Source organism: Sinohyriopsis cumingii, unplaced genomic scaffold (assembly GCF_028554795.1).
Source record: "Sinohyriopsis cumingii isolate HCF-2022 unplaced genomic scaffold, ASM2855479v2 utg000160l, whole genome shotgun sequence".
NCBI lineage: Eukaryota > Metazoa > Mollusca > Bivalvia > Unionida > Unionidae > Sinohyriopsis > Sinohyriopsis cumingii.
This window is the reverse complement of record NW_028315873.1, coordinates 9,901,480-9,927,554: the sequence shown is the minus strand read 5'-3', so window position 1 is coordinate 9,927,554 and position 26,075 is coordinate 9,901,480. Positions and strand designations below refer to the sequence as shown.

Sequence of the window (26,075 nt, the reverse complement as noted above, 5' to 3'; positions counted from 1 at the left end):
ATTTTTGGGGTAAATGTTTTACTTATTTAATATTAAAATGAGTTTTTTAACAATATTTTCATTTTCAACCTTTATTTTACAATTTATGCTATTTTTCTGCATCTTGTGTCCTTTCCGACTGAATTCTAAAGCATAAAATGAAACTTGGAAATATACCATGTCTAATCCATTTTGATATTTGTAGAGTTAGTTTATGAGTACTCAAGAAAGCTTTCGTTTACACATCTAGATAATAATCATGGCTGAGCAGCCAGTTGGTATATTTATAAATTAATAAACTGAATCAGGAAGGCATCAAACATAATCAAACATGGCTTGTAGCTTTTGTGAAAGGCATTTACTCTGATATGCTACTATAAGCACACTGTCATACACTCTTAAGATTTCCTAACAAGGATAATCCTTAAAAGTATGAAACAATGCAGTGTTATACTGTAAGCCAATTGTAATTAAAAGCAAATATGTAACTTGTGCACACACAGCTTCATATACATGAGTTAGCATGATGTAAAATCACACAACACATAATTTTGACACTAGAATGGACAGACAAGAGTATAATATGATAAATTTCACTTCATAACCTACTTATAAATACATAACAGAGGATCTTTTATGCTTGTGTATACGCAAATACCTTGTGTTCGTCTTGTCCATTCCCAGGTCGATAAAGAAACATCACAGCAGTTGACATAGACATCTATGCCCTCTGTACTACATCTGTCAGAAATGTTTACTTCTTCCCCAAGAAGTCGTTTGACCAGGGTGGTCTTGCCTACACCAACATGTCCAACAACCATAATTCGTATGCTGTATACTGCCTCCCTTCCATCTTTTAGAGCCTCTTCAAAAAGTTGGATGGATCTGTCATCCATGTTTAAAATTTCTACTGGAATACCTGGGCAAATGATTGATAAGTTACATATATAGTACCAACATTGTAGCAGTAGCTTCAGTTAGTCCAAAATTTACAAACTTAAGTTATTTTAAAATAGGAGAATTGATTTTTACTGGAGTAGGCAGTACATGCTTCTAAAAGTACAATGAAAAATAAGGTTATATAAACTGTTTTAAAAGCAAAGTTATGATCTTTTTATTTCCAAGTTAACTTTGAAGTTTGGGAAATCAAAAAAGCAAAACAGAGCTAGTAGTTGTTTGAAAGGACACGTGTGAAGCAAGGCAAATCTTATCTTGTCAAACCCAAATTATACCCATCACACTCACACACCAAAAAATAAACAGAATTTAAATTTATTTTAACAATTCCTACAAATACCTAGTGTCTTGTTTTCAACATCAATGATTATTTTTTTCTTGACAAATTAAATCCAAAACTTCATAGCCAACCTAAAGGTTCCTGTTTCTGCCAACTTTGGTATTCCAGGTCCATTGATATATTTTTTGTAACCTGAGAGGCACCAACAAAGGTTCCTGGTCTGCCAGACATTTAGTTTTATTTTCATTAGTTAATAGTAATCAATCACTGTATATTATATTAAGGAAAACTTTTACCATTCCATGTGAAGTTTTTCACTTCAATATATGGAAAAGCACTAATCTGATTGGCTAATCAAAATGTCACTAGAATATGGCCTCATATCAATGTCATTTAGATCGGTACAAAAAAAAAAAACTTGAGCTGTAACAATGAGCTAAAGCAACTCATAAAATATTCTATCCATTCACATGATTAGAAACTTTACATTTCTTTCTGAAGCACAGAGTTAAGAAGATTGCATTACTGAAATAGGCCTAGTTTTATCATGGGCTAGAAAAAAAATTACATTTTTGAGAATTCAACTGTTAAATTAAAGTCAAAAAGTGTGGATATTCTCCAGCTATTTCTGACCTCTGTATTCCCAACTGATCAACCGTTATATTTATATTAAAAGTTTATAAAATGATTTATGTCGAGGTACCACGGGAACTCATATTATTGCTTACAATATATCTATAAATCATACATGTACTATACTACTATTATAGTAGTACAGTATATAGTGCAGGTATAATTTATAGGTTAATTGTAAGCAATTATACAAGCCCATGTGGTGACCATCACTGATATTAGTGCCCAAGTTCCGCAGGGGCTCTTATCATTGTCCTTGAAGGAAAACACTATTTTTATAACCATTACATCTCAGGTGATGTGATGTGATTTTGATTTTTAACATAGCTTTAACAATGTTTCAGTCATATCGCTACGATGTCTGCAATGTGGGAGTTTATAGCGATGTCTAGCACTGGGGCATCATGCCGCAGACATGTAGCATGATGTCCCACCCAGTCACATTATCCTGACACCGGGCTGACCAGTCCTAACACTAACCTCTTAATGCTGAGGGCCAAGCAAGGCAGCTGTTAGTACCATTTTTTTAAGTCTTTGGTATGACTCGGCCAGGATCGAACCCAAGACCTCCTGCATCTGAGGCGGATGCTCTAACCACTAGGCCACCGGAGCAGTACATCACAAGTACATGACCATGTAGGCTAAGACCACACACCTATATAGATAACTGAATGAAGTCCACAAATCATCCATCAGTACCAATACAGATTTGGCGGTTTCATTTATGGAATGAAGGACTGTGGGGCTGATGTATTCAACATGCAATATACCAGCTGTTATAACAAGCATTATCAAAATAGAGTATGAAACTTTAATCACAGTAAGAAAAATCTCTAAATCATAAAAATGAAATCTTAAATAAAATACTTTATTTGTTAAATTACATACTAAATAATCCAAAATAATGCTTGCTGAATAAGAATAGATGCATAATATTATTGTAAAATTCATAATTACACATTTCAAATGTTTGTACATTAAGCACATCTGAAGTAATTGCATTTTTTGCATGCCATTAACGAGTTTCTTTTTCCAAAGTTTAAAACAAAATTGCAGAGGATAACATGGTTATAAAGTTTCAAGAGATCAAACAATCATCATTTTGTTGGTAACTATGCCATGTAAATACTTATGAAGACTGGTGGTGGGGCATAATACATAATAGTATTGCCGAATTTTAGTGCAGAGACACGAACATGTAGCGTATATATTCATGATATGACATTTTCTATTTTAATTATCCACCATATTCACTCTTCTAAAATGCACATACAATTACAGACTTGTCTTTTCAGTGTGCCATATAAGGTCATTGCATCCTCTGGAAATGTAAACAGATCCTAGTAAATATGGCGCGCATTAAACACTGTATTGTAAAGCATCCAAATATGGTACAGCAAACATTAGACTGGTCCCCTGTTATACTCTCACATCACCATAACATTGAAGAATTTGATTAAACCTATTTCCATTTCGATTAATCATCTTGTTTTTCTTTCTTTTGTGTTTTTTTTTTTTCTTTTTTTTATCTAGTTGATAAATGTCCGCACAGAATCGCTCCATAAACACAAATGACAAATGCTATATTTAAAAATAAAATGTCAGAATACGTGGGAATTTTGAACGCTACAACTCTATATGGTGACCCGGTCTAAACCGGTTTCAAGGTCGCGTGCCAGGAGATATCAATGAAAGCGCCACCTTGTGGGAGAAACGTTTATTACGCCAGAATGACAGAGATACGACTGTACTAGCCAGCCGCCATTGTTACAACCAGTAGATATTTAAAATGTTTATATTAAAATTTTGTGATGACAAACAAGGTGCCTATCATTTAATATTCAGGACTGAATGGACTTATTACACTTATATTAGTATTAAATTTTAAATGGGCGAATAATATTTTATTTATACTTAAATTCAATAAAGATTCCTAAAAATCATGACTGACGTACGTTGGAATCATGACAATAAAAATTAATTTATTTCATTTTTAATTTATTTGACATCTTTTAAACATGTTTGTCTTATAATAAAGTTAAATTGTTTTATTTATAATTCATACATATTGTTTTTAGAGGTAAATTGAAATCATTCATACCTGGTTGATGTGAATACTCCAGTCTGTACACTGTTATCACATTACTGTCCATGCTTGTGGTGTACATAACTCCATGCTGGTCATCATAGAATATTGCCCTGGGCCTTGATGACACTGTGTGTATGGTCACTAGTTGACCTCTGTCTGTCAGCTGATGAATCCTGTTAGAGTCCCTGTCACACACGTAAATGAAATTCCTCCTATCAACCATTATTGAGTCCGCTGTAAATCCATCATGTTGATACAGAAACTTTGGTGTGTGTGGATTAAAAATATCATATGCATACACACCATTAGTAGTAGTGTAGTCATTAGTCCAACACGAGATGTAGACAGTGTTGTCTTTTACGGCCAAGTGACTATCACCAAGGCCCACTTTACAGACCTTGTGGGTTGAGTCTACACGTCCATCTGTAAGGTTTACAACACACAAGTACAACATGTCCTCGTCCAATTTCCAACCGCTGACAACGAGTTTGTCTGAATTCAATTTTGCCACTGAATGACATCCATGAAATCCTGTCATTACATCTAATGTTTTGACCCGTTTTACGTCATGTATAGATTTCAATGACATGATTACAATCCTACTGTCTTCGAGACACACAGCAACTTCCGTCTTGCTAATAAGACAGACACCCATGGGAGTGAACTCCAGTTTGAGTGATGTAAACAGTTTGCCGTCATGGAGTCTGTAAAGATGGAGATTGCACGCATTCCTGTCTATGACCAGCAACTTGTCTTCTGTCACCACAACGCCATTGTAGTCGGGTTTACGGCCGGCTGTGGATAAAAATTTCAGACGTAAGGAAACGGAATACACAAAATACAGACATATATACTTTTAGTAAACAATGCAAAATAAACGTGTAAATATCTATACACTCATTTCTGACCTAAAACAATGGTCAACTGTCATAAATTTAGCCACCACCACCATTATCGTAATAGTCGTATTATTTGCATTGTTATTACTGTTAGCATAATTGCTATTTCATATTGTTTTGCAACTACAACAACTATTGCTACTACTACTACTACTGAATAATAATAATAATAATAATGATAATAATAATGTTAGTATCTGCAAGGAATACACTTAATGGATTTTTTCAGTTAATAACTTTAATAAGTCATTACTAAATAGAGTGAAATACGTATTGGTTTTGTTTTTACTTTCAGTCAGTAGATAGAGAATATTTCCTTCAAACGAGTGAATAACGGATATCTTTCATAAGGTAGGTGAAAAACTTATTTTCACCAGTGGCGAATCTAAAAAATAACAAGTTTTTCGTAAACGAGATGAAATAAATCAGTTATTCATTTGCAGCAGGCAAACATTTATATCTGATGCTCAAACCTATTGGCTTAATTAAGAAAGAAAACCAGTAGTAAATAAACGGTAATAGAGCAAGATATCTGCTACTTCAGTCTGATATAAATATCACATGACAATATGCTTGAATATAAAATAAACTGAAAAAAACATCGGTCAAAGTAAAGTAGGGATAAACAGGTGGCAAGTAACGCATGAGAAGTTGACATGTGATTTATGGCCCAAGTATCAGCACGAAACCCCATGATGAGATAGCCCGGGGTCTATCCCCACCCTAAAAAATCATCCCCTGGGTCATGTCATAAAAACTATTGAGAAACCCACCCTATACACATAATACACACTTATTCGGCACGAAAAGACAAATTTACACGTACAACCGGCATTTACAACGATGGCCAATCCCTACTTATAAAGAGACTTCATCCTTGGGTAATTAATTGGGAAATATTCAGAACCTAGCGTTCAAGAAAAAAGAGATTCATGTTTGTAATTATTTCGACCACACAGACCGCCCATACTATAATGGATTTCTTTTGTGTGACCCTGCATGACAACTTGGAAACCATTGAAATCCACACCATATACCTTCAGTATGCATGAAAACTCAAATCAAAATTTGTAACCGAAATGGCCCTTACTCCAGTAGACTTAGCTCTAGGTATTTAACACCTTATAACCACATACAAATTGCATAACGTTACTTGCTGGCTATAAAAGACACATGTAAAGACAAACACAACTATTGTTTGCATATAGATTAGTTCTTATCCACGGGATCGAGACCTACACAATATTAGGTTCAATTTTCAGGCTTTCGGTGAAAACTGGAACAAGCTAAGATTATGACAGATGTTTATCATATACAAATTTCAACCTGTTCATTGTTGTTAGGTAAAATTACCAAATAAAATCATGCACAAAGTATGAAGTAAATTGAAACTATATTTTCTATTTTAAAAAACCAGGCAAAAATTACACGAAGGATAGAATGTCAGGCGAATGATGAAAAAATTATATGTAAAATTTATTTTCAAAAACCCGTAAACTTTTTCTTTCGAAAATATAAAGAATCTGCATTCATTTAGGGCACTAGTTAATGTCAGTGAAAAGAGAAAAGTTAATGAAAACACCCGTTTCCTTCTAAAAATTAATAGAATGGAAATGGGTGTAGCCCATATATTTCATTTTACTGACGGAAACACGCAACCCTAATATTACCCGTGGAACTTAAAACAATAGTTTGTAAAAATAATAATAATAATAATAATAATAATATTAATTGATAAATATGAAGGATATATCATCCTCCAATATTTGCCAATGATGTTCAGCATTACATGTATATACTACCCTGACTACTTCAAAGAAAAGTCCTGTCTGCATGTAAACTTCTGCACTCTCCATGGTTCATGTCGTCTGCTACAAAATCCAGTTACGCGTTCCTCATAGCTCGCGCTTCTTTAACATTGGGCGTCTCTCAGCGCATTAATACATAACCAAGTTCATTGGAACCTCAGGGCCATATTGCATCAAGGCTAATAATCAAGAACCCGACTATTTGGCGGTTTAGCCTCGCTCCCAGATGCTCGGTAGTTACCGACGCTCTTTCAAAATGGTGGTCGTCTTTCGTAGCACACTTCGAGCACAGGTTTGTTCATACAATCTCAATAAAAAACAATTAATTTCAATTGTCTATTATTTATATTATAAATTATAAAACTGCACATTTATTTTATGTATAGAATGCTTATGTTGCACAAAGAGCATAAAGTGGTGAGCAGCGTATGTGAATGTTGTCATAGATTTCAAATTTGCTCTCTGTAAGGACGGGTTAGATTCCTATACCCTTTAGATGTTTTTGCATGTCTTAAATGCCTTTAGCGTTTTAGTGACTAGGATGAGCGCAGCTACGAAAATATCTTAAAACCAAGTACTCTGTTCTAATAATAACTGGAGTCCATGTGGCTAATTGGTGCCTTTTTACAAAGGCTTTTGATTCCGGGGTAAACTAATGTGTACACTCACCAAATAACAGTTAATTGGCGAGTGTACACATTAGTTTACCCCGGAATCACGTGAATGTGCCTTTTTACAAGCCTTACCATTTTTGTACTTTGACTTAGTTAAGTTTTATTCCAAAGAAATTATTCAGTCTTCCCCAAATTAAATCACTTAAAGTATTGTATTATTTATTGAAGTTCACGTGCACATTGTATCAATTTTAATCATGGGAGACCATGGGAATGGCCCCAGGTGGCTGAGTTACCTACATAGCTCTCCATTACCGATCATTGCCATCTCATCTCTGTCCATTTAGGTGTGAATCTCAGACTTGACTAATATGGGTATGTGAGAAATCGTGAAAGTAGTTTTTGGTTAGTTAGTGGGGTTTACCAGAGTTTACCCAAGTTCTTCCTTCACTAGTTATAATGGTCAACACATATTGTCTATCTTGTACTGAAAAATGGCTTTCGAGCCACAACATCTCATGAAAGAGAAGTTAATAGTCTGTGTATTTTATTTACTGTTTGAGAATGAATTTCCACACATTGTAGCAAAGAAGGACACATTCTGAAGAATATCTCCTCCCCAATCTCCACTCCAAAAAGTTCTGAAAATACCTTACAGTGTCAGATGCTATGTTTTAAATACAATTCAATTGCCAGTTCTAATCAAAACATAGGTACATAATACTTTGATACAAGTTTTTTTTGTATTATTCTTGGACTAGTTAATAAAATGTTTTCCACTCTTTTCACAATCCAATTAAAGAAGTTCATTTAACATACTGTCATTTACCATCACCACCCTTCCATTCCAGTAAATATGTAACATGCTTGTTATATGAAGTGATGAAGGGAGATAACTTTTTCCAATACGATACATTGACATGGAGGAATTGAGAAACTGTATATGTACTTTTTGATGATAAATTTGTCTTCACCATCAAATAAAATGATATTTAAACTTGAAATCAACTCGGTAGTACAGAAGTCTTATTAGTACCAATCAGGTTATCAATTAACACTTGTGGAGACCATATGGTCTGTTAGAGAACTTGATTGTTACTAAATATTTTATTACCTAATCAAACAATACAAAATAATTAACACAATATTTTTATCATATATATTAATTGCAGTCATACTTACCATTAAGAAAATAAAAGTAAGCTGAGAGAACCATCTTTGTTGTGGTCATTTTATTGGTGGGATATACATTTTTTACTTTAACTAATAATAGGAACCTCAGAGAAATTTGGCCCTACTAAACCCTTTCTATGAAGAAACAAAGAACATTAATTAATGTAGCTATGTCCAAGGAAGCTGTTTTACTCCCATCATTTTTCCCAAACCACTGTTCTCATTGGGGATGTTTGGAAGACATTTCATTCTGTTAACATACATAATTCACAATGACTCAATCTGGTATTTATCTCTAGCAATACACAATAGTTACTAATACCACAAAAGCATCAACAGTAATTAATTGTAGGATTGAAATATTTATGTTTCAATGTAATATGTACTAAGCAGTACATAAATTGCACTCATAATTTAGGTCTCTACCCAAGGAAGAGTCAAATTGGTTTGGGGCTGTCCATTTTTGATTCTGGTTATAACTTGTAAGCATCCTATTAACAACCATTAAGTCAGACAAAACCAGCCTGGATATTTATATATTTTGAGTGGGTTCAAAGACTTGATTTGTTTCCAGTAACTGACCTTATTTTTAAATTATTTGTATACACTTTATCATTTTTATGTGATTGGAAAAGCATTATAAGCAACATTAATAAAAATCATTTCTGGTTGACAAATGGCATTCAATGGGCATATTAACCTTAAAGGAAATAACCTGATTACACTTGCATGCCCTGTTGGTAAATTTTCATCTTTTACCCATTTTTAAACTGTTGAGCCTTAGAATTGTTGCACACATCCTTGAAATGAAGATTAAGTCAAAATCATTTGAAGCAGAAAATTGAAATTATTAGGCATATTTATAACATACAGATAATCTGATTAGAAATTGAAGTCATTATAGCTATTCATTTCATTTTTTTTAAAAAATATTATTGGACATTTTTTTTATACCAAAAACTTGTTTTCCATTTACATGTAATCAATCTGTCAACAAAAAATAACAAAATAAAAACCAAAAACAAAAAATAAATTTAATCAAACCAGGCAATATCAGATACTTTAGATATATTCAGTAGGCATTCATATCTGCTTAAGTTCAGGTGACTATTTTCTTGTCATTTAATTTGCACACCTATTTAAAACTTTTAATGAGGTTTATTTCAAGAAAACATGCTTACATGGTTAATCAGCAATCACTTATGTCAGACAAATAACATGTATAAATATATTTTGCTATAATATATGAATGAGCTGAATAGGTTTCCATGCCATTCAAATTTGTACACATTTAGTAAAATATTTAATTTGACTCTTTGACAGTAACTGTTGGCTCCATTTAAAACCAATTACTTGATACAGGCAAGGTATATATGTTGGTATACATAGGTGGATTAATTCAATAGATTTTATGTTATCATACCAAATTTCACATATTTTACTTTCTAGGAACAAAAATGTTTCCCTTTGGGCTGCAAATTCAGCATATGTATGCTACACTATTTATAACATTCCCTTAACTTCACCTTGGTAAATGTTTCCTTTCCATGTATTAAGTAACAATAAAGCAGAATGACATTAGTCTGTGGCTAGCATGGAAATATACTTTTTTGTTCCAAAACAACTTGCTTCGATTTCACCAAATTGTAAGGCTATAATATAATTGCTCTGCTAGATGAATGCATTCTAAAACATCCCATGATATGGGTCATTTAAAAATCTCTGTTATATATATATATATATATATATATATATATATATATATATATATATATATATATATGCACCCCATGCATTATAAATAATATGGCATTTAAGGTGTTGGTATAAATCAAATTCATATACCAGTACTATTAGTACATAAAATTGTGAACCGCACCTGGTGCAGTAATATGCATATGTAAACATTCTCGCGGAAGTAAAACAGTGTCCTATTAAATCTAGATCAACGATGAATTTCCACACATTAGTCATTAGTGACAAACAAAAACAATGATAAAAAGGGTTAATAATCCCGTTTTCTAAATAAAATTGATATGGTACACAATTTCATCTTTCTATTTTCTGTTACCCCCCACCCTCCACTCTAATGCATAACAGAAAAACTACGCAGTAACCTGGGGTAGGAGAGAAAAAGGTTTTGAGTTAGATGAAAACCATGAAACTGAACTTACACCAAGTATTCTACAAGGATATGGTTCATCATAATGGTATGTATACACTTTCCTTGGGATTTATCTCAAGTGTTTATATAATCAATGATACAAAGTTACAAAACCTGTCGACATTGTATGGTAAATACCTTGGTTACATGGACCACATACTGTGGTATATTTAATGTCTTGTTGTTGATGTTTCTTAAACCTATTAATTTACATTTGAACAGAGTGCTAATTCATTGTAAAGCATGCCACCCTCACGGGGTAAATAGTTGTAACATCATTAGAGTCTATGATGCGACCTTCCCAGTCAGTACAACTGTTGAATCACTAGAGTCTATGACTATTACTCCACCTTCCCAGGAAATACAACTGTACCAGCATTAGGGTGGGTGACTCCATAGGGAATACAAATGTACCATCACTAGGGTATATGACTCCACAGGGAATACAACTGTTCAATCACTAGGGTCTATGACTATGACTCCACCTTCCCAGGAAATACAACTGTACCGTCACTAGAGTATATCCTCCATAGAGAATACAAATGTACCATCACTAGGGTCTATGACTATGACTCCTAAACTAAAGCTTGCAGTAACTTCTTGTGCCCCTGTGACTGGTCAAGGTTTGAACAGAGTGCTGTTACATTGTAATATGCTCCCCCCTCTTTACAGGGAATACAAGTGCACCATCATTATGGTCTACATTTCTGGTGCCATGCTTGTCTATATGTTGGTGATAGCTGCATCTCATTAAGGTAGACCAAAGTCTAAAGTTGGAGACATCTATAAAAACAAGTTAATAATGTGGACTTCCTTTTCTTAATATTTGATTATTTAACCTTTCCATTTTTGTTGCTTTATCTTACAGATCATTTTTCTATTTAGGTATGAAATTAAATGTTTAAGTCTTCAACTTGAAATCAGCATCACAATAATTCATGAAAATAACTTTTAATAACTTGCACAATTAAAACTGTTCATTTTATATCACTGAACTTTGGATATAGAGGAACCTTAGTGAATGGATCTATCAAGTGGAACACATATCATCATGTTTAGAATAGGTCACATAACAACATTGTTTGCACAATTGCTGGTACTTTTATTAATATCGGTTTTCACATATGTGTCACTCAAATTAATTATACTGAAACTTAATGTATGAAACTGAAAGAAGGCAATTTTATCTGTGCCAATGGCTTACAGGAGCCAAAAGATATTTTTCAGGGATTTTTTGTGTGTATTAGATTTTATTTTCACTGTCAAATCGTATTCCTATATATTAGATCAATATTTTTAGGTATAGGCCAAAAGGTCGTATTTAAACCTAGCGACAGTAATACTGACTTTTTTTACTGATATATCATTTTGCAAATGAACTGTATCAAAGCAATATAATTTACTGTATACAATAAAAGAAAATATGCAAAGCTTCCATTGTTTTTCCTTTAATTTATTTCTGTCCAAATGATTGTTAACATTATACATGTCCCTTCGTAAAAAGCAACACGTATATTCGTTGTTTACAGATTGCGTAGGGGTGGTGGTAGATATATAAAACAAACGAAAATTACTGTTACGTAAAACATTTTGCGTCCTGCAATAAAAAATAGGTTAAATATAGCACTTTAACCGTGTGAACTACCTATTGTCAATAAATAAATAGAACCGTTTTTATTTTGTAACATCCCGAATGCAATTGTTGTGTTCCAGAGCTTCACGCCAATTTTTAACACATTCCTTAGTAAAACAGTCTCCAATAATTTTATTTCGTTTGCATCAGGGCATAAAAATTGCGTGATCATCTACTCATCGTCCATTTTGTTTACATTAGATACAGTGTTCGTGACCATGTGTTAGGAAAGGTCAAGGCTGACCAGTGCTCCTATCAGTTGTTAAAGTACGACATGGATCCAGTCAACCTGTTGGTTCATTGTGACGTCATCAGGATATAGTGACGTATGGCCTTCAACCGTTTAACACAGTCAGACTTGTGTTCCATCGCGGCAAGAAAATAATTACGCGCTGATTCAACCGAAGAATTTTGAAAAATCTTACCATTCTGCATCATAATCACTATAGGCACCATATGCAATCCCAACTAAGTGTGCTGCATTTTTCAAAGGGTGTGATTTTCTCCATTGGCGTTTTACTGCATAATTCATAGTACCTCTGTACTGTGATAAGTGTACTCAATGGAACTGAATGCCAGGTCAATGGGGTGATCAAGTGTGACGTACTAGACTGGATTCTAAACTTTAACAAGAACAATAAACTGGAACTTTAGATTTACGGGTTGGGTATGGAAATAACTGAGGAGGAACGTTTTTAAGAAATGTTATCATCATCCTCGTCATTGTCATCATTGTCAAATTATTCATCAAAATAATCGTCACAAGTATAACAGTATCTACATCATTGCCACCAAATTTGTATAATCATTATCATTGTTAATATGGTCACGTACGATGATCGTTAATTCTGTTATTTCTGTAATGTTGTTGTTGTTGTTAATCTTATCCTTCCTGTGTTTTCTTTATGTTCGAGGGGTGGGGATGGGGCCTTTCAACGGCTAACCGAGCTTTTTGTGTTATGCAGTTTTAAAGTGTTTCAGGGATGTTTTTTGACAAAATACATTATTTGTGCACCATTGTTTCGAGTATAAAAATAAAAAAATTGTGCGAAAAGCAATGTTCCATTTCTCTTTCTTCTTCATTATAATCATATTTGTTTGCCACCAGAAAATGATATTGTGTAGCAAATTAAAGGTCAGTGAACTTACTGTTTTCAAAGCCATCTGCACGTTTGGCCAGATATTTAGTTTAGTATGATTTTGTGTTTTTACGCACAGCAACACAAGTAGCTTATTTAATGCTCAAACAATTGGGTTAAAGTGACTTCGCAAAGATTGATTTTCGTTTCCGTCTGTCCGTCATTCCCCTGTTCTTGTATCCTGAATTGTTCCACAGATTAAGAGAGAATTATCATAGTGGGTATCATGTTTCAAGAGCATGAGTATATAACAGAGAAAGTTTCGGATATTGAATTTCCGAGAAAGGGGGGAGGGATGGGGGTGGACAGTTCGTGTAGGTAATCGGAATGCCATCTACAGTGACAGATGTAATACGGAGACAAATGTAGTAAAGTCTCTTTTCCAAGAACATGATATCAGTCATATTATGATTGAAGATGGCCGGGTATTTCCCTATTCTAAAAATAAATCCGTACGTGTAGTCATTCCCATAGCCATCACACGAAAGAAGGGGTTACCCAGATTATTTTCTTAAACGTACGAAATATTCTGAAGAAATATGTTTGTGAAACGTGAAAGATTTTCTTACGCTTCAAACTTAAGACCATTTGTGCGTACACCTGTGTTAGTTTGTGAAATACAGGAGGACGGCCTAATCTATCTGGCTACAGAATGTTCTATAATTTACCATCTCCATTCTGAAATTGGGTTCCTTTTATCAATTTTTTCATTTCCATGTGAATGTAGTTTTTCCTTATTTTTATTTCAGAAATAAAATATTCAAATTTTCCGGATAATTATTAAGATTTGTGGTATGCACGACTTTGCTAATAACTGGAGAAGTTTTAAAGTTGTATGTAATAGACCTTTTTAATAAAAGTACTGTGTGAAAGTTGATTTGGGTTTTGTAGAGTGTCTTATTTTACATGTATCAGTATTTCTTATTTTTTTTCGTAGGGAGCGTGATTTTTTCCTCTACTCAGTGATATATATATATATATATATATATATATATATATATATATATATATATATATTAATTTATTTATGCTAGTTGCAGTTTATCTACCATTGATTTTGTACACTTAAACTTGTTTTTTAGTTACTTTCGCTTTCCAAGAGAATACTTGAGGCCAAAAAATAAACTTTGATATAAGTGAAGAATAAATAAATAAATTCAAGATTTTCTTTTATTTAATTCCTAGTTTTAGACTTTAAAGAATATAATGCTGGTAACATAAGTTTATAGTCTAAATTTTCTTGTTTAAATGCAGTTGATTTTGTTTATTATATCAATTAATCGAAGTTATTGTATATTATTTTACGATATCAAAAAATGATTGTATGACATTTAGTTAAATGTATAATATCACACATTGAAAATATTTCTGATAACCCAAACGTGAATATGTGTTCTCGTAAATTGATTTATATCATAAATTGTATATATAATATTTTGAACAGGTATTTTAAATTCATCAACATTTTTTGTATCAAATATTTTCGCTAATATTGATAGGTGAACTTTCTTAACTATGATTAACCTGGCAATGATATGTACACTGATTTATTTTCTAACATATAACCATATATATTAAGAGCACAGTCACGTTTTACTTTGATTTAAAGGTGCCAAGCACAATCATTTACAATTTGATAATTAATGGATTGTCCATTGAATCTCCGTGGAGATTGCAGTTCCCAAAATGTATTCATCTCACATCTTTGTCCTCAGCCAGCACCACACATGATATTAAGCATGGACACGGAAGGAATATGTACAATCAGTGATCATTGATTTTTGTTGAAAATGTTACACTGCATTTACTAGACCTAAATAATATTCTTCATTTTACATTCAGAAGATCAAAAAATGAATGGAAAAAATATACATATTATAATAATGACTCATTACAATATTGTGAAAATTCAAATTTTTTTTTTTTTGGGGTGGGGGCTGACGAAAATATTTTACGAGTTAACATAAATATTTAATCTATCCGCCTAGGTGTAGATCTGCTAAAATATCGGAAATTTGGTTTCCGAAGATGGGGGTGACAGCGGTCAGAGGAAACTAAATTTATATACAAACGACAAGCCTACAAAGAGATTATGATGTATGTACATTTTCATACACAATCTTCTCTCATACCCGGGGCATTATTTATGAATAACGACAGCAAGCCGTTGTATATCTTCAGCTGCTTCTAGTCGCCAGAAGTCGTACATGATAGTCACTCGAAACTGTACCATAGTACTGCCGATGAAATGTGTCGTACACGATAGTGACTAGAAACTGTACCACATTGCTATCATTGAAATGTGTCGTACACGATAGTGACTAGAAACTGTACCACATTGCTATCATTGAAATGTGTCGTACACGATAGTGACTAGAAACTGTACCACATTGCTATCATTGAAATGTGTCGCACACGATAGTCACTAGAAACTGTACCACATTGTCACCAATGAAATCTGTCGTACACGATATTCACTAGAAATTCGACCACACTGCTGCGAATGAAATGTGTCGTGCGTCAGAATTTCAATTCAGTTCGTATATTTGAAAACAATAACCATTATAATTTAAGAAAAACTTCTAGTTAAACACACACGTAATGAATGTAATGGATCATACTCTTTATTGCTTAGTTATTTATGTATTTCTTGTATCTATTGTAATACCAATTAATAGTATCTAGCGATTTCAAACTAGAAGAAATGTATAAAACTACCTATCCATACTCTGTTACTCCTTTTAGTTTCCACAATATCAAATCTTACAAGATTAATGGCATTTCAAAACTGCTTTCACCAGAGTACCTATTAGGATCACTACCGTCCTGCACTCAAATCTGTAAAATCGATTGGAAGTTTATTGATTGTTGTCTGAATTCAACCATGATATTATGTCAAAACTGGATAACAAATACCTACGAAAATAAAATTCCATTAACAGTTGATATATTTCTTTAATTGTAAACACTGGCTATATGAATGCGTATCTGTGTAGTCAGGCTTATATTAGTTTCTGTTGTTGTTATGGGGTTTAAGGCATTTCGGTATAAGATGGGACATACATGGAGGAAATTTTTACTGGTGGACCTAGAACCCAGGAAAAGTCCGGAAAGAACTACCGACCCCACGAGAATCTACAGGCAAACTTGATCACGTACCCTCTAGAAAACACGCAGAGGTGAGATGGTAGTGATCTGGAACAGTGAGCACTTGAGACCACTAGGCCACTCGGGGCCCCCGACTGATACTTGCAAAATAACATTGACTAGACAGAAGTTACCGTAAATATGAATACGAGTAATATGACTGAGTTTGTATATATTTAGACTGATACTGACAGGTAACTGCCCCACACCCACTGTGAACATAGGTAAGATGAATCTACATTTGTGTAGTTTGGTAATCAGACAAAGAAGACTCATGCTTCCAAAATTTATATAAATCCCTTAAAATGTAAAGTTCCTGAAATAGATGGCATGTCAATTCGGCAACATGTCTTTCCTACCTTCCCAGGCAAAGTTGTGACGTTTTCAACGAACAAGCAAATCACTGCAGTGAACTTTTGTAACATGTATGAAGAAGATAGATAACGAACAGATTACACCATACCTGGCTGATTGTGTTGCAAACTTCTATTTCAAAGATGTTTCAGTCTCCAAAAATATTTGTCTCCAGAATATAAAATATGTCATTTAAAAAAGTGAATACACCAGAGAGCTTCTTAGAATCCCCACCCTCCTCCACAAAAATCTCTAACAAATCGATTATAAGTCGATAGATCTGTTTAAAGTCTGAACTCGGCCATGATATGTGTACATGTAAATAGAGGATAATAAGTACCCTCGAAAGTAATGTCATTCTAATATCATTTTATACACTGACTGGGCATGAGATTCCGTAATTGTGTACACGGGTAGTAGGAATGTCTATTTATGCAGTCATACTAATAGTTGCAAAATACATTGACTAAATGGAAGTTACTGTAATTGTGAATACGGGTAACATGGCTAAGTTTGTACGTAGACTTACCCTGGCTGATAACTGGCCAACACCCATTATGAACACGTATAATATGAATGCGCATTTGTGTAGTATAACAATCACAAACAACATGATACTTACAAAATTTGTACAAATCCCTCAAACTGTAAGCTTCCTGAATTGTCTGGAAGTTGACATTTGGACATGTATTTTTGGTACCCTCCCAGGCAAAGTTGTGACGCTATAAACAAACCCGCCAGTCAATGCATACAATTTCTGAAGCATGCAGCAACAAGCTAGCTAGGTACTGAATAGATAACTCCGTACCTGGCTAAGTTATGCTGTTGGGAATTATTAGTTCAAGGACATTTGAAGAATAAAAATGAAATGTATCGCTCTGTCACGTGCTTTATTCAAACTAAGAAAGGCAGGTAAAATAAAATAGCATGAATAATGAACAAGGATCAAATTATGATAAGAAAACCTCGACCTTTGCATACAAGTCTTTCTGATTATTTGAATTTAGTAACTCGAATATTTGCATCTATCTATCTATCTATCTATCTTAATTTCTTTCTTTCTATTTGTCCCTCTGCCAGATACAGCTACTGTATATTAAAATCATCCTCATCCTTTTCCTTTTCTATTAATGTTACCACCAACACCACCAAGACATGACTACAACAATACCAAATACTACTGCAGCTACCACTACTACTAGTGCCGCTGTTGCTACCAGAACAATCGGCACTCAGCACCTCACCAAATATTATCAGAACTACTGTCAGACACCCAATCTGGTCGAAAAACTAACACTGCTAATGCTGCGATTATAGCTTTACTCTCTCACTACAAAGAAATCAGCACTTATCACATCATCACAAAATATTATTGGAATCATTGCTACTGTTAAAGATGTATTTATTGTATTTGCTCCTAAATTAACTGTATGCTATGTTTTACACAACATATCTGCCTGCTGTCGCTATTAACACCTCGATGATATTCATATAAACGCCACCGTTTCAATTTTTTTCTCTTACGTTATTGCTCTTCTTTTGTGTTGTTGATACCATCAAAGCTGCTGCAGATTTTAACTGACAGATAAAATAAAATCCACCAATAAAATCACCAGAGTTGCTTCATCTGCTTTATTTATTTCATCCTATTTGAAAATACCACCAGCATCATATGTACAATAAATAGATGGTGCTCATATGACATATTGGGTTGAATATATTAGTTAGTCCACTTGAAATTACGGTGTTCAGGACGGTCTTACAGCAAAGTAGTATGAAACAAAATCATACGATATAGCCACCCGCCTAGTGTATAAGCCTCAAGTCTGGCTGTGCTTGACAACACGAGCCATGACAGCGTTATCGACATTGTCCCCTTTATGCTAACAAACGTGGGCCATTATACCGTTCGCGATATTAACCTCGATACCTTTGCTAACGTTGGCGACATTGACCCCCTTGTGTTTCTTAACGAGGGCCATTATATCATTGTCGACAATGACCTCGATTGGTTAGCTGGTGTTACCATTACAGCTCTGAAGACATTACGCCAATGTGTTTGCTAACGTGGGCCGTTACAGAGTTGTAGAGCTTGACCCAATGTGTCCGCTAATGTGGGCCAACGTTGTAGACATTGATCCCGTTGTGTTTTCTAACGAGCATTATTACAACTTTGCCAATTTAGACGTTCACGAGATCTTGGTGACGATGATTGTGGTGGTGATGTAATAAGAGAGATTATATTACTATTGTTAATCCAACTCCACTATTTCTACATTTGTGTACCTATTTAGCACAATATATCTGATATCGTCTGATTTTTAATCACTTGTGTATTGATTAGTCTTCAAGCAAAATGATAATTACATTCCAATATTTTAATACGGTAACAATGCCGTTATCTATTGCGCGTAAATTACAATATCAAATTGCCTATTTTAGCTCAATGAAATATATGTTCCATAAAACAGGTTGTCCATGAACATTTAAATGACAGATTTTGGGGTTCATAATATATAACTTTACTCTCATTTCGTTCGATACGTGATATTTGACTATACCACACCCACCTACCCATTAAGTGTACTCGAATTGTCAATAGCCAAGGTCAGAAAAAGGCGGGGCAACCGGGAATATATCCCCTGGCCCGTAAGGGGGCCGGACCGAACAACACTTTTTAACTTTATAAAAGAAAAAAATGATCATATATGAGAGAGAGAGAGAGAGAGAGAGAGAGAGAGAGAGAGAGTGTGTGTCAGTCGGCTTGACAGATATACTTAAGTTTCCTCTTGGACAACTTTTCTATTAGGCTGTTTATTTGGTGGAGGATTATGTGTGAGCGTGATATCGATTTTTAGCGTAGCTTTAAAAAAAGATTTCTAGCATATCGCTACGATGTTGGCAGTGTGGCAGTTTATGGTGATGTCTAGCACCGAGGCATCATGCCGCAGACATGTAGCATGCTGTGCCACCCAGTCACATTATCTGACATCAGGCCGACCAGTCCTAGCACTAATCTCTTAATGCTGATGGCATAGTCGGGCAACTGTTACTACCATTTTTAAAAGCCTTTGCTATGACTCGGCCGGGATTAGAACAAACGGCCTCCAGAATCCATGGCGCACGCTCTGACCACTCGGCCACCGGAGCGGTTTGGTATGTGCATTAGTTACTGTAGCCATAACCTTGTCAGGTTATATAACCATATATATAACCATATATATTAAGAGCACAGTCACGTTTTACTTTGATTTAAAGGTGCCAAGCACAATCATTTACATTTGTATAATTAACGGATTGTTCATTCAAGCTCCGTGGAGATTGCAGTTCCCAAAATATATTCGTCTCACATCTTTGTCCTCAGCCAGCACCACACATGATATTAAGCATGGACACGGAAGGAATATGTATAAAATGTACAGTCTCTGCCCGTCATTTATCATTGATTTTGTTGAAAATGTTACACTGCATTTACTATACCTAAATAATATTCTTCATTTTACATTTAGAAGATCAAAAAAAAAAAAAATGAATGGAAAAAATATACATAGTATAATAATGACTCATTACACTTTTGTGAAAATTCAAATATTTTTTTTGAGGGGGGGCTGATGAAAATATTTTACGAGTTAATATAAAAACAACAATGTGAGTATTAAGTGATAATGTGTATTTGTTTACAAGTTTCGATGGGATAAGCGTGTGGTCAAAGATAAATGTGCTACAATATAACATTCAGGAGAATAAAATGTTGGTTTATCAATTTTAAACCAGAAATATATCAAACAATATTGTAAAAAACATGAACATTTATATAGTACATCAAGTGATGATAACATTGAAATAAGCTGCGTCAAACCTGATAATAAAATTGATACAATTTTTCGGTATAAAAAGGAATAAATTACGTTCATGTGCAGGTTAATAGACATAATTGACATTATACTGGTGAATTTCAAAGGATACTTCTAAATGCTACTTTTCTGTGTTTAACGATTTGTGTGGATCATGTTATCTGTGTCCAAGTTGTTATATTCTATTTATCTATCACATACCTGTCGTTTCTAGTTCCATAGTCCTATCTTCGACTAATCTGCAAGCACCATATTGTGATCTTGATGCGGCCATCGTGACGTTTTAATTTACTGTGAATCTAGGTGAAATGAATTGTCAACCTAACGCACTGCTAGGACTCGGCTGCAAAAGAAAGGGAACGAACTTCCAGCCAAAATCCATTATATAACAACTATTTAATTTAGAAATACTTATTGAGATATCACCTTGTGTATAAAAGAACAAAGTCTTAGGAATCAATGAAATATGTACTGCTTAAAACTAAGTCTAGACTATATGCATTTGCGCATTGAAACACCATGTATTAATGGTTTGCAAACAAAGTGAGAAGGCCACTGAATTAACAATCTCCAGCATGAATCACTATTTAACTGTAAGTGGATTCGACGTACAGGCCACTGAATTAATAATATCCAGCGCGAATCGTTATGTAGATATAAGATATGAATTGTTTTCGAGTCTGTACACTTCCACCCTATAAGACAGAATTATTATGATGTGAACGCGATGAAGAGACTGTATTATGATGTAGCATCCGACATCATCTTGGACATTTTGAGCAGGTTAACAGCACTTGAGTTCAATTTATCTATGGGTTCAGTTCCTCTGATATTTCCTTCCCCCAGCTGGAGTCCTTTGACATATCCTATCCCGTGCTTGATAATATTAGTTTTTACAGTTATTATGGGGTGTGTCAACCATAGTAATTTGCCATTTAGATCCAACATGGGATGGGATCTACTTCGTAAGTCAAGGTTCAGATATGTTAGCCTATCTACACCTTGGCGGATCAATCAGATATTTCATTGCTTCGAGTCTGTTAATTTCAGTGGATGCGATAACAAGCCACCGCATCCAGTTAAAATGAAGTTTTTCAAATCTGAATACTGTTGCTCCATTATCAAGACAAGGGATGCACACTACTGGAATGGATTCATAAATAAACGATTTTCCACTGCTGGTCTATGATTGGACAAATACATCCTTTTCATCAAATACACCTGCAATGGCTTCTTTCTGGTATTTAGTCAGCTGTTCGATATTAAAACCGACAAAGTATCCATTTGAAGTGGTGAGTTGGCATTGCATACTAAGGGAAGAAACTCGCAATGCTAATAGATGGTATAACGGTACCAATTGCGCAAGTCCAGGTGGGTGGAGCTTAAGGGTAGGGAACATTGCATTCAAAAATAAAGAACAATACTTGCTGTGATTGGTGCATTATGTAAGAGTTGTACTTTCTGTTAGGCTTTAAAAAAGTTAAGCCTCTTGGCAACATGTGAGATTATTTATGTTAATTCCTATCTAGATCATATTTTATATTTGTTTTAAAATCTGGTACACGTGGCTGAAAATGTGACTGTTGTGAGTAGATAACGCTTACCCCTGCCTAGTTCCAGCAGAGCTATCTCTCTTAAATGCAGTGGAGTACCTGGTTTTGTCTTTGGCAAATTGACAATCTAACATTGTTCTCTATGACGGTGTGTGACATGTATATTGAGGTAGGCTACTAAGTATACTTATTTCACAAAACATTAGCATTGAGGTGTACAGAAAAACAATTGGGACCGTGATACCAGATGTCTCTATCATGTCTATTGCAGTGCACTTGAATATTTAATCTATCCGCCTAGGTGTAGATCTGCTATAATATCGGAAATTTGGTTTCCGAAGATGGGGGTGACAGCGGTCAGAGGAAACTAAATTTATATGCAAACGACAAGCCTACAAAGAGATTATGATGTATGTACATTTTCATACACAATCTTCTCTCATACCCGGGGCATTATTTATGAATAATGACAGCAAGCCGTTGTATATCTTCAGCTGTTTCTAGTCGCCAGAAGTCGTACATGATAGTCACTCGAAACTGTACCATAGTACTGCCGATGAAATGTGTCGTACACGATAGTGACTAGAAACTGTACCACATTGCTATCATTGAAATGTGTCGCACACGATAGTCACTAGAAACTGTACCACATTGTCACCAATGAAATCTGTCGTACACGATATTCACTAGAAATTCGACCACACTGCTGCGAATGAAATGTGTCGTGCGTCAGAATTTCAATTCAGTTCGTATATTTGAAAACAATAACCATTATAATTTAAGAAAATCTTCTAGTTAAACACACACGTAATGAATGTAATGGATCATACTCTTTATTGCTTAGTTATTTATGTATTTCTTGTATCTATTGTAATACCAATTAATAGTATCTAGCGATTTCAAACTAGAAGAAATGTATAAAACTACCTATCCATACTCTGTTACTCCTTTTAGTTTCCACAATATCAAATCTTACAAGATTAATGGCATTTCAAAACTGCTTTCACCAGAGTACTTATTAGGATCACTACCGTCCTGCACTCAAATCTGTAAAATCGATTGGAAGTTTATTGATTGTTGTCTGAACTCAACCATGATATTTATGTCAAAACTGGATAACAAATACCTACGAAAATAATATTCCATTAACAGTTGATATATTTCTTTAATTGTAAACACTGGCTATATGAATGCGTATCTGTGTAGTCAGGCTTATATTAGTTTCTGTTGTTGTTATGGGGTTTAACGCATTTCGGTACAAGATAGGCCATACATGGCGGAAATTATTACTGGTGGACCTAGAACCCAGGAAAAGTCTGGAAAGAACTACCGACCCCACGAGAATCTTCAGGCAAACTTGATCACGTACCCTCTAGAAAACACGCAGAGGTGAGATGGTAGTGATCTGGAACAAAGAGCACTTGAGACCACTAGGCCACTCGGGGCCCCCGACTGATACTTGCAAAATAACATTGACTAGACAGAAGTTACCGTAAATATGAATACGAGTAATATGACTGAGTTTGTATACATTTAGACTGATAATGACAGGTAACTGCCCCACACCCACTGTGAACATAGGTAAGATGAATCTACATTTGTGTAGTTTGGTAATCAGACAAAGAAGACTCATACTTACAAAATTTATATAAATCCCTTAAAATGTAAAGTTCCTGAAATAGCTGGCATGTCAATTCGACAAAATGGCTTTTCTACCTTCCCAGGCAAAGTTGTGACGTTTAAAACGAACACGCCAATCACTGCAGTGAACTTTTGTAACATGTATGAACAAGCTAGATAACGAACAGATCACTCCATACCTGGTTTATTGTGTTGCAAACTTCTATTTCAAAGATGTTTCAGTCTCCAAAATATTTGTCTCCAGAATATAAAATATGTCATTTAAAAAAATGAATACACCAGAGAGCTTCTTAGAATCCCCACCGTCCTCAACAAAAATCTCTACCAAATCAATTATAAGTTGATAGATCTGTTTAAAGTCTGAACTCGGCCATGATATGTGTATATGTAAATAGAAGATAATAAATACCCTCGAAAGTAATGTCATTCTAATATCATTTTATACACTGACTGGACATGAGATTCCGTAATTGTGTACACGGGTAGTAGGAATGTCTATTTATGCAGTCATACTAATAGTTGCAAAATACATTGACTAAATGGAAGTTACTGTAATTGTGAATACGGGTAACATGGCTAAGTTTGTACGTAGACTTACCCTGGCTGATAACTGGACAACACTCATTATGAACACGTATAATATGAATGCGCATTTGTGTAGTATAACAATCACAAACAAAATGATACTTACAAAATTTGTACAAATCCCTCAAACTGTAAGCTTCCTGAATTATCTGGAAGTTGACATTTGGACATGTATTTTTGGTACCCTCCCAGGCAAAGTTGTGACGCTATAAACAAACCCGCCAGTCAATGCATAACATTTCTGAAGCATGCAGCAACAAGCTAGCTAGGTACTGAATAGGTAACTCCGTACCTGGCTAAGTTATGCTGTTGGGAATTATTAGTTCAAGGACATTTGAAGAATAAAAATGAAATGTATCGCTCTGTCACGTGCTTTATTCAAACTAAGAAAGGCAGGTAAAATAAAATGGCATGAATAATGAGCAAGGATCAAATTATGATAAGAAAACCTCGACCTTTGCATACAAGTCTTTCTGATTATTTGAATTTAGTAACTCGAATATTTGCATCAATCTATCTATCTTTCTTTCTTTCTTTCTTTCTTTCTTTCTTTCTTTCTTTCTTTCTATTTGTCCCTCTGCCAGATACAGCTACTGTATATTAAAATCATCCTCATCCTTTTCCTTTTCCTTTTCTGTTAATGTTACCACCAACACGACCAAGACCATGACTACAACAATACCAAATACTACTGCAGCTACCACGACTACTGGGGCCCCGAGTGGCCGAGTGCTCTAAAGCGCTCACCGTTCCGGATCACTGCCATCTCACCTCTGTCTGCGTGTGTTCGAGTCCAAGGCTCGGCTGGGGTGGGTACGTGGTAAAGCCTGCCAGTAGCTTCTCTTGAGTCGGTGGTTCTTTCCTGGGTTTTCCAGGGTTCTTCCTCCACCAGTTATACTGGCCGCCATGTATAGCCTATCTTGTGCTGAAAAATGGCGTTAAGCCTTAGAACAACCACTACTACTAGTGCCGCTGTTGCTACCATAACAATCGGCACTCAGCATCTCACCAAATATTATCAGAACTACTGTCAGGACACCAATCTGGTCGAACCACTAACACTGATAATGCTGCGATTATAGCTTTACTCTCCCACTACAATGAAATTAGCACTTTTCATCTCATCAAATAATATTATTGGAATCACTACTACTGTTAAAGATGTATTTATTGCTTTTACTCCTAAATTAACTGTATGATATGTTTTACACAACATATCTGCCTGCTGTCGCTATTAACACCTCGATCATATTCATATAAACGCCACCGTTTCAATTTTTTCTCTTACGTATTTGCTCTTCTTTTGTTTTGTTGATACCAGCAAAGCTGCTGCAGATTTTTACTGACAGATAAAATAAAATCCACCAATAAAATCACCAGAGTTGCTTCATCTGCTTTATTTATTTCATCATATTTGAAAATACCACCAGCATCATATGTACAATAAATAGATGGTTCTCATTTGACGTATTGGGTCGAAGATATTAGTTAGTCCACTTGAAATTACGGCGTTCAGGACGGTCTTACAGCAAAGTAGTATGAAAGTCATACGATATAGCCACCCGCGTAGTGT

The 26,075-nt window shown here is 34.7% G+C and overlaps 1 protein-coding gene across 2 annotated transcripts; it reads right to left on the bottom strand.

Annotated features, from left to right (window-relative positions):
- Positions 1-391: 391 nt before the first annotated feature.
- Positions 392-24,733, bottom strand: LOC149774754 (uncharacterized). Of its 2 annotated transcripts, none has more exons than XM_089944879.1 (4): positions 24,609-24,733; positions 20,925-21,066; positions 3,951-4,733; positions 392-898 (listed from the first exon to the last, which is right to left on the bottom strand). In XM_089944879.1, exons 2-4 carry the CDS (start codon positions 20,995-20,997, stop codon positions 585-587), a joined length of 1,170 nt encoding a protein of 389 aa, XP_089801005.1. In that variant the 5' UTR covers positions 20,998-21,066; positions 24,609-24,733; the 3' UTR covers positions 392-584. The 2 variants fall into 2 exon arrangements, with proteins under 2 accessions (XP_089801005.1, XP_089801006.1); XM_089944880.1 differs by lacking the exon at positions 24,609-24,733 and adding an exon at positions 23,916-23,992.
- Positions 24,734-26,075: the final 1,342 nt, after the last annotated feature.

Coding starts and splice junctions, on each gene's coding strand:
- LOC149774754 (XM_089944879.1), bottom strand. CDS start 20,997: ATGGCCGCATCAAGATCACAATATGGTGCTTGCAGATTAGTCGAAGAT. Junction 4,734..20,924: donor TATGGAACTAGAAACGACAG/GTATGTGATAGA, acceptor TTTTATCCACAG/CCGGCCGTAAACCCGACTAC. Junction 899..3,950: donor GGAGTATTCACATCAACCAG/GTATGAATGATT, acceptor TCATTTGCCCAG/GTATTCCAGTAGAAATTTTA.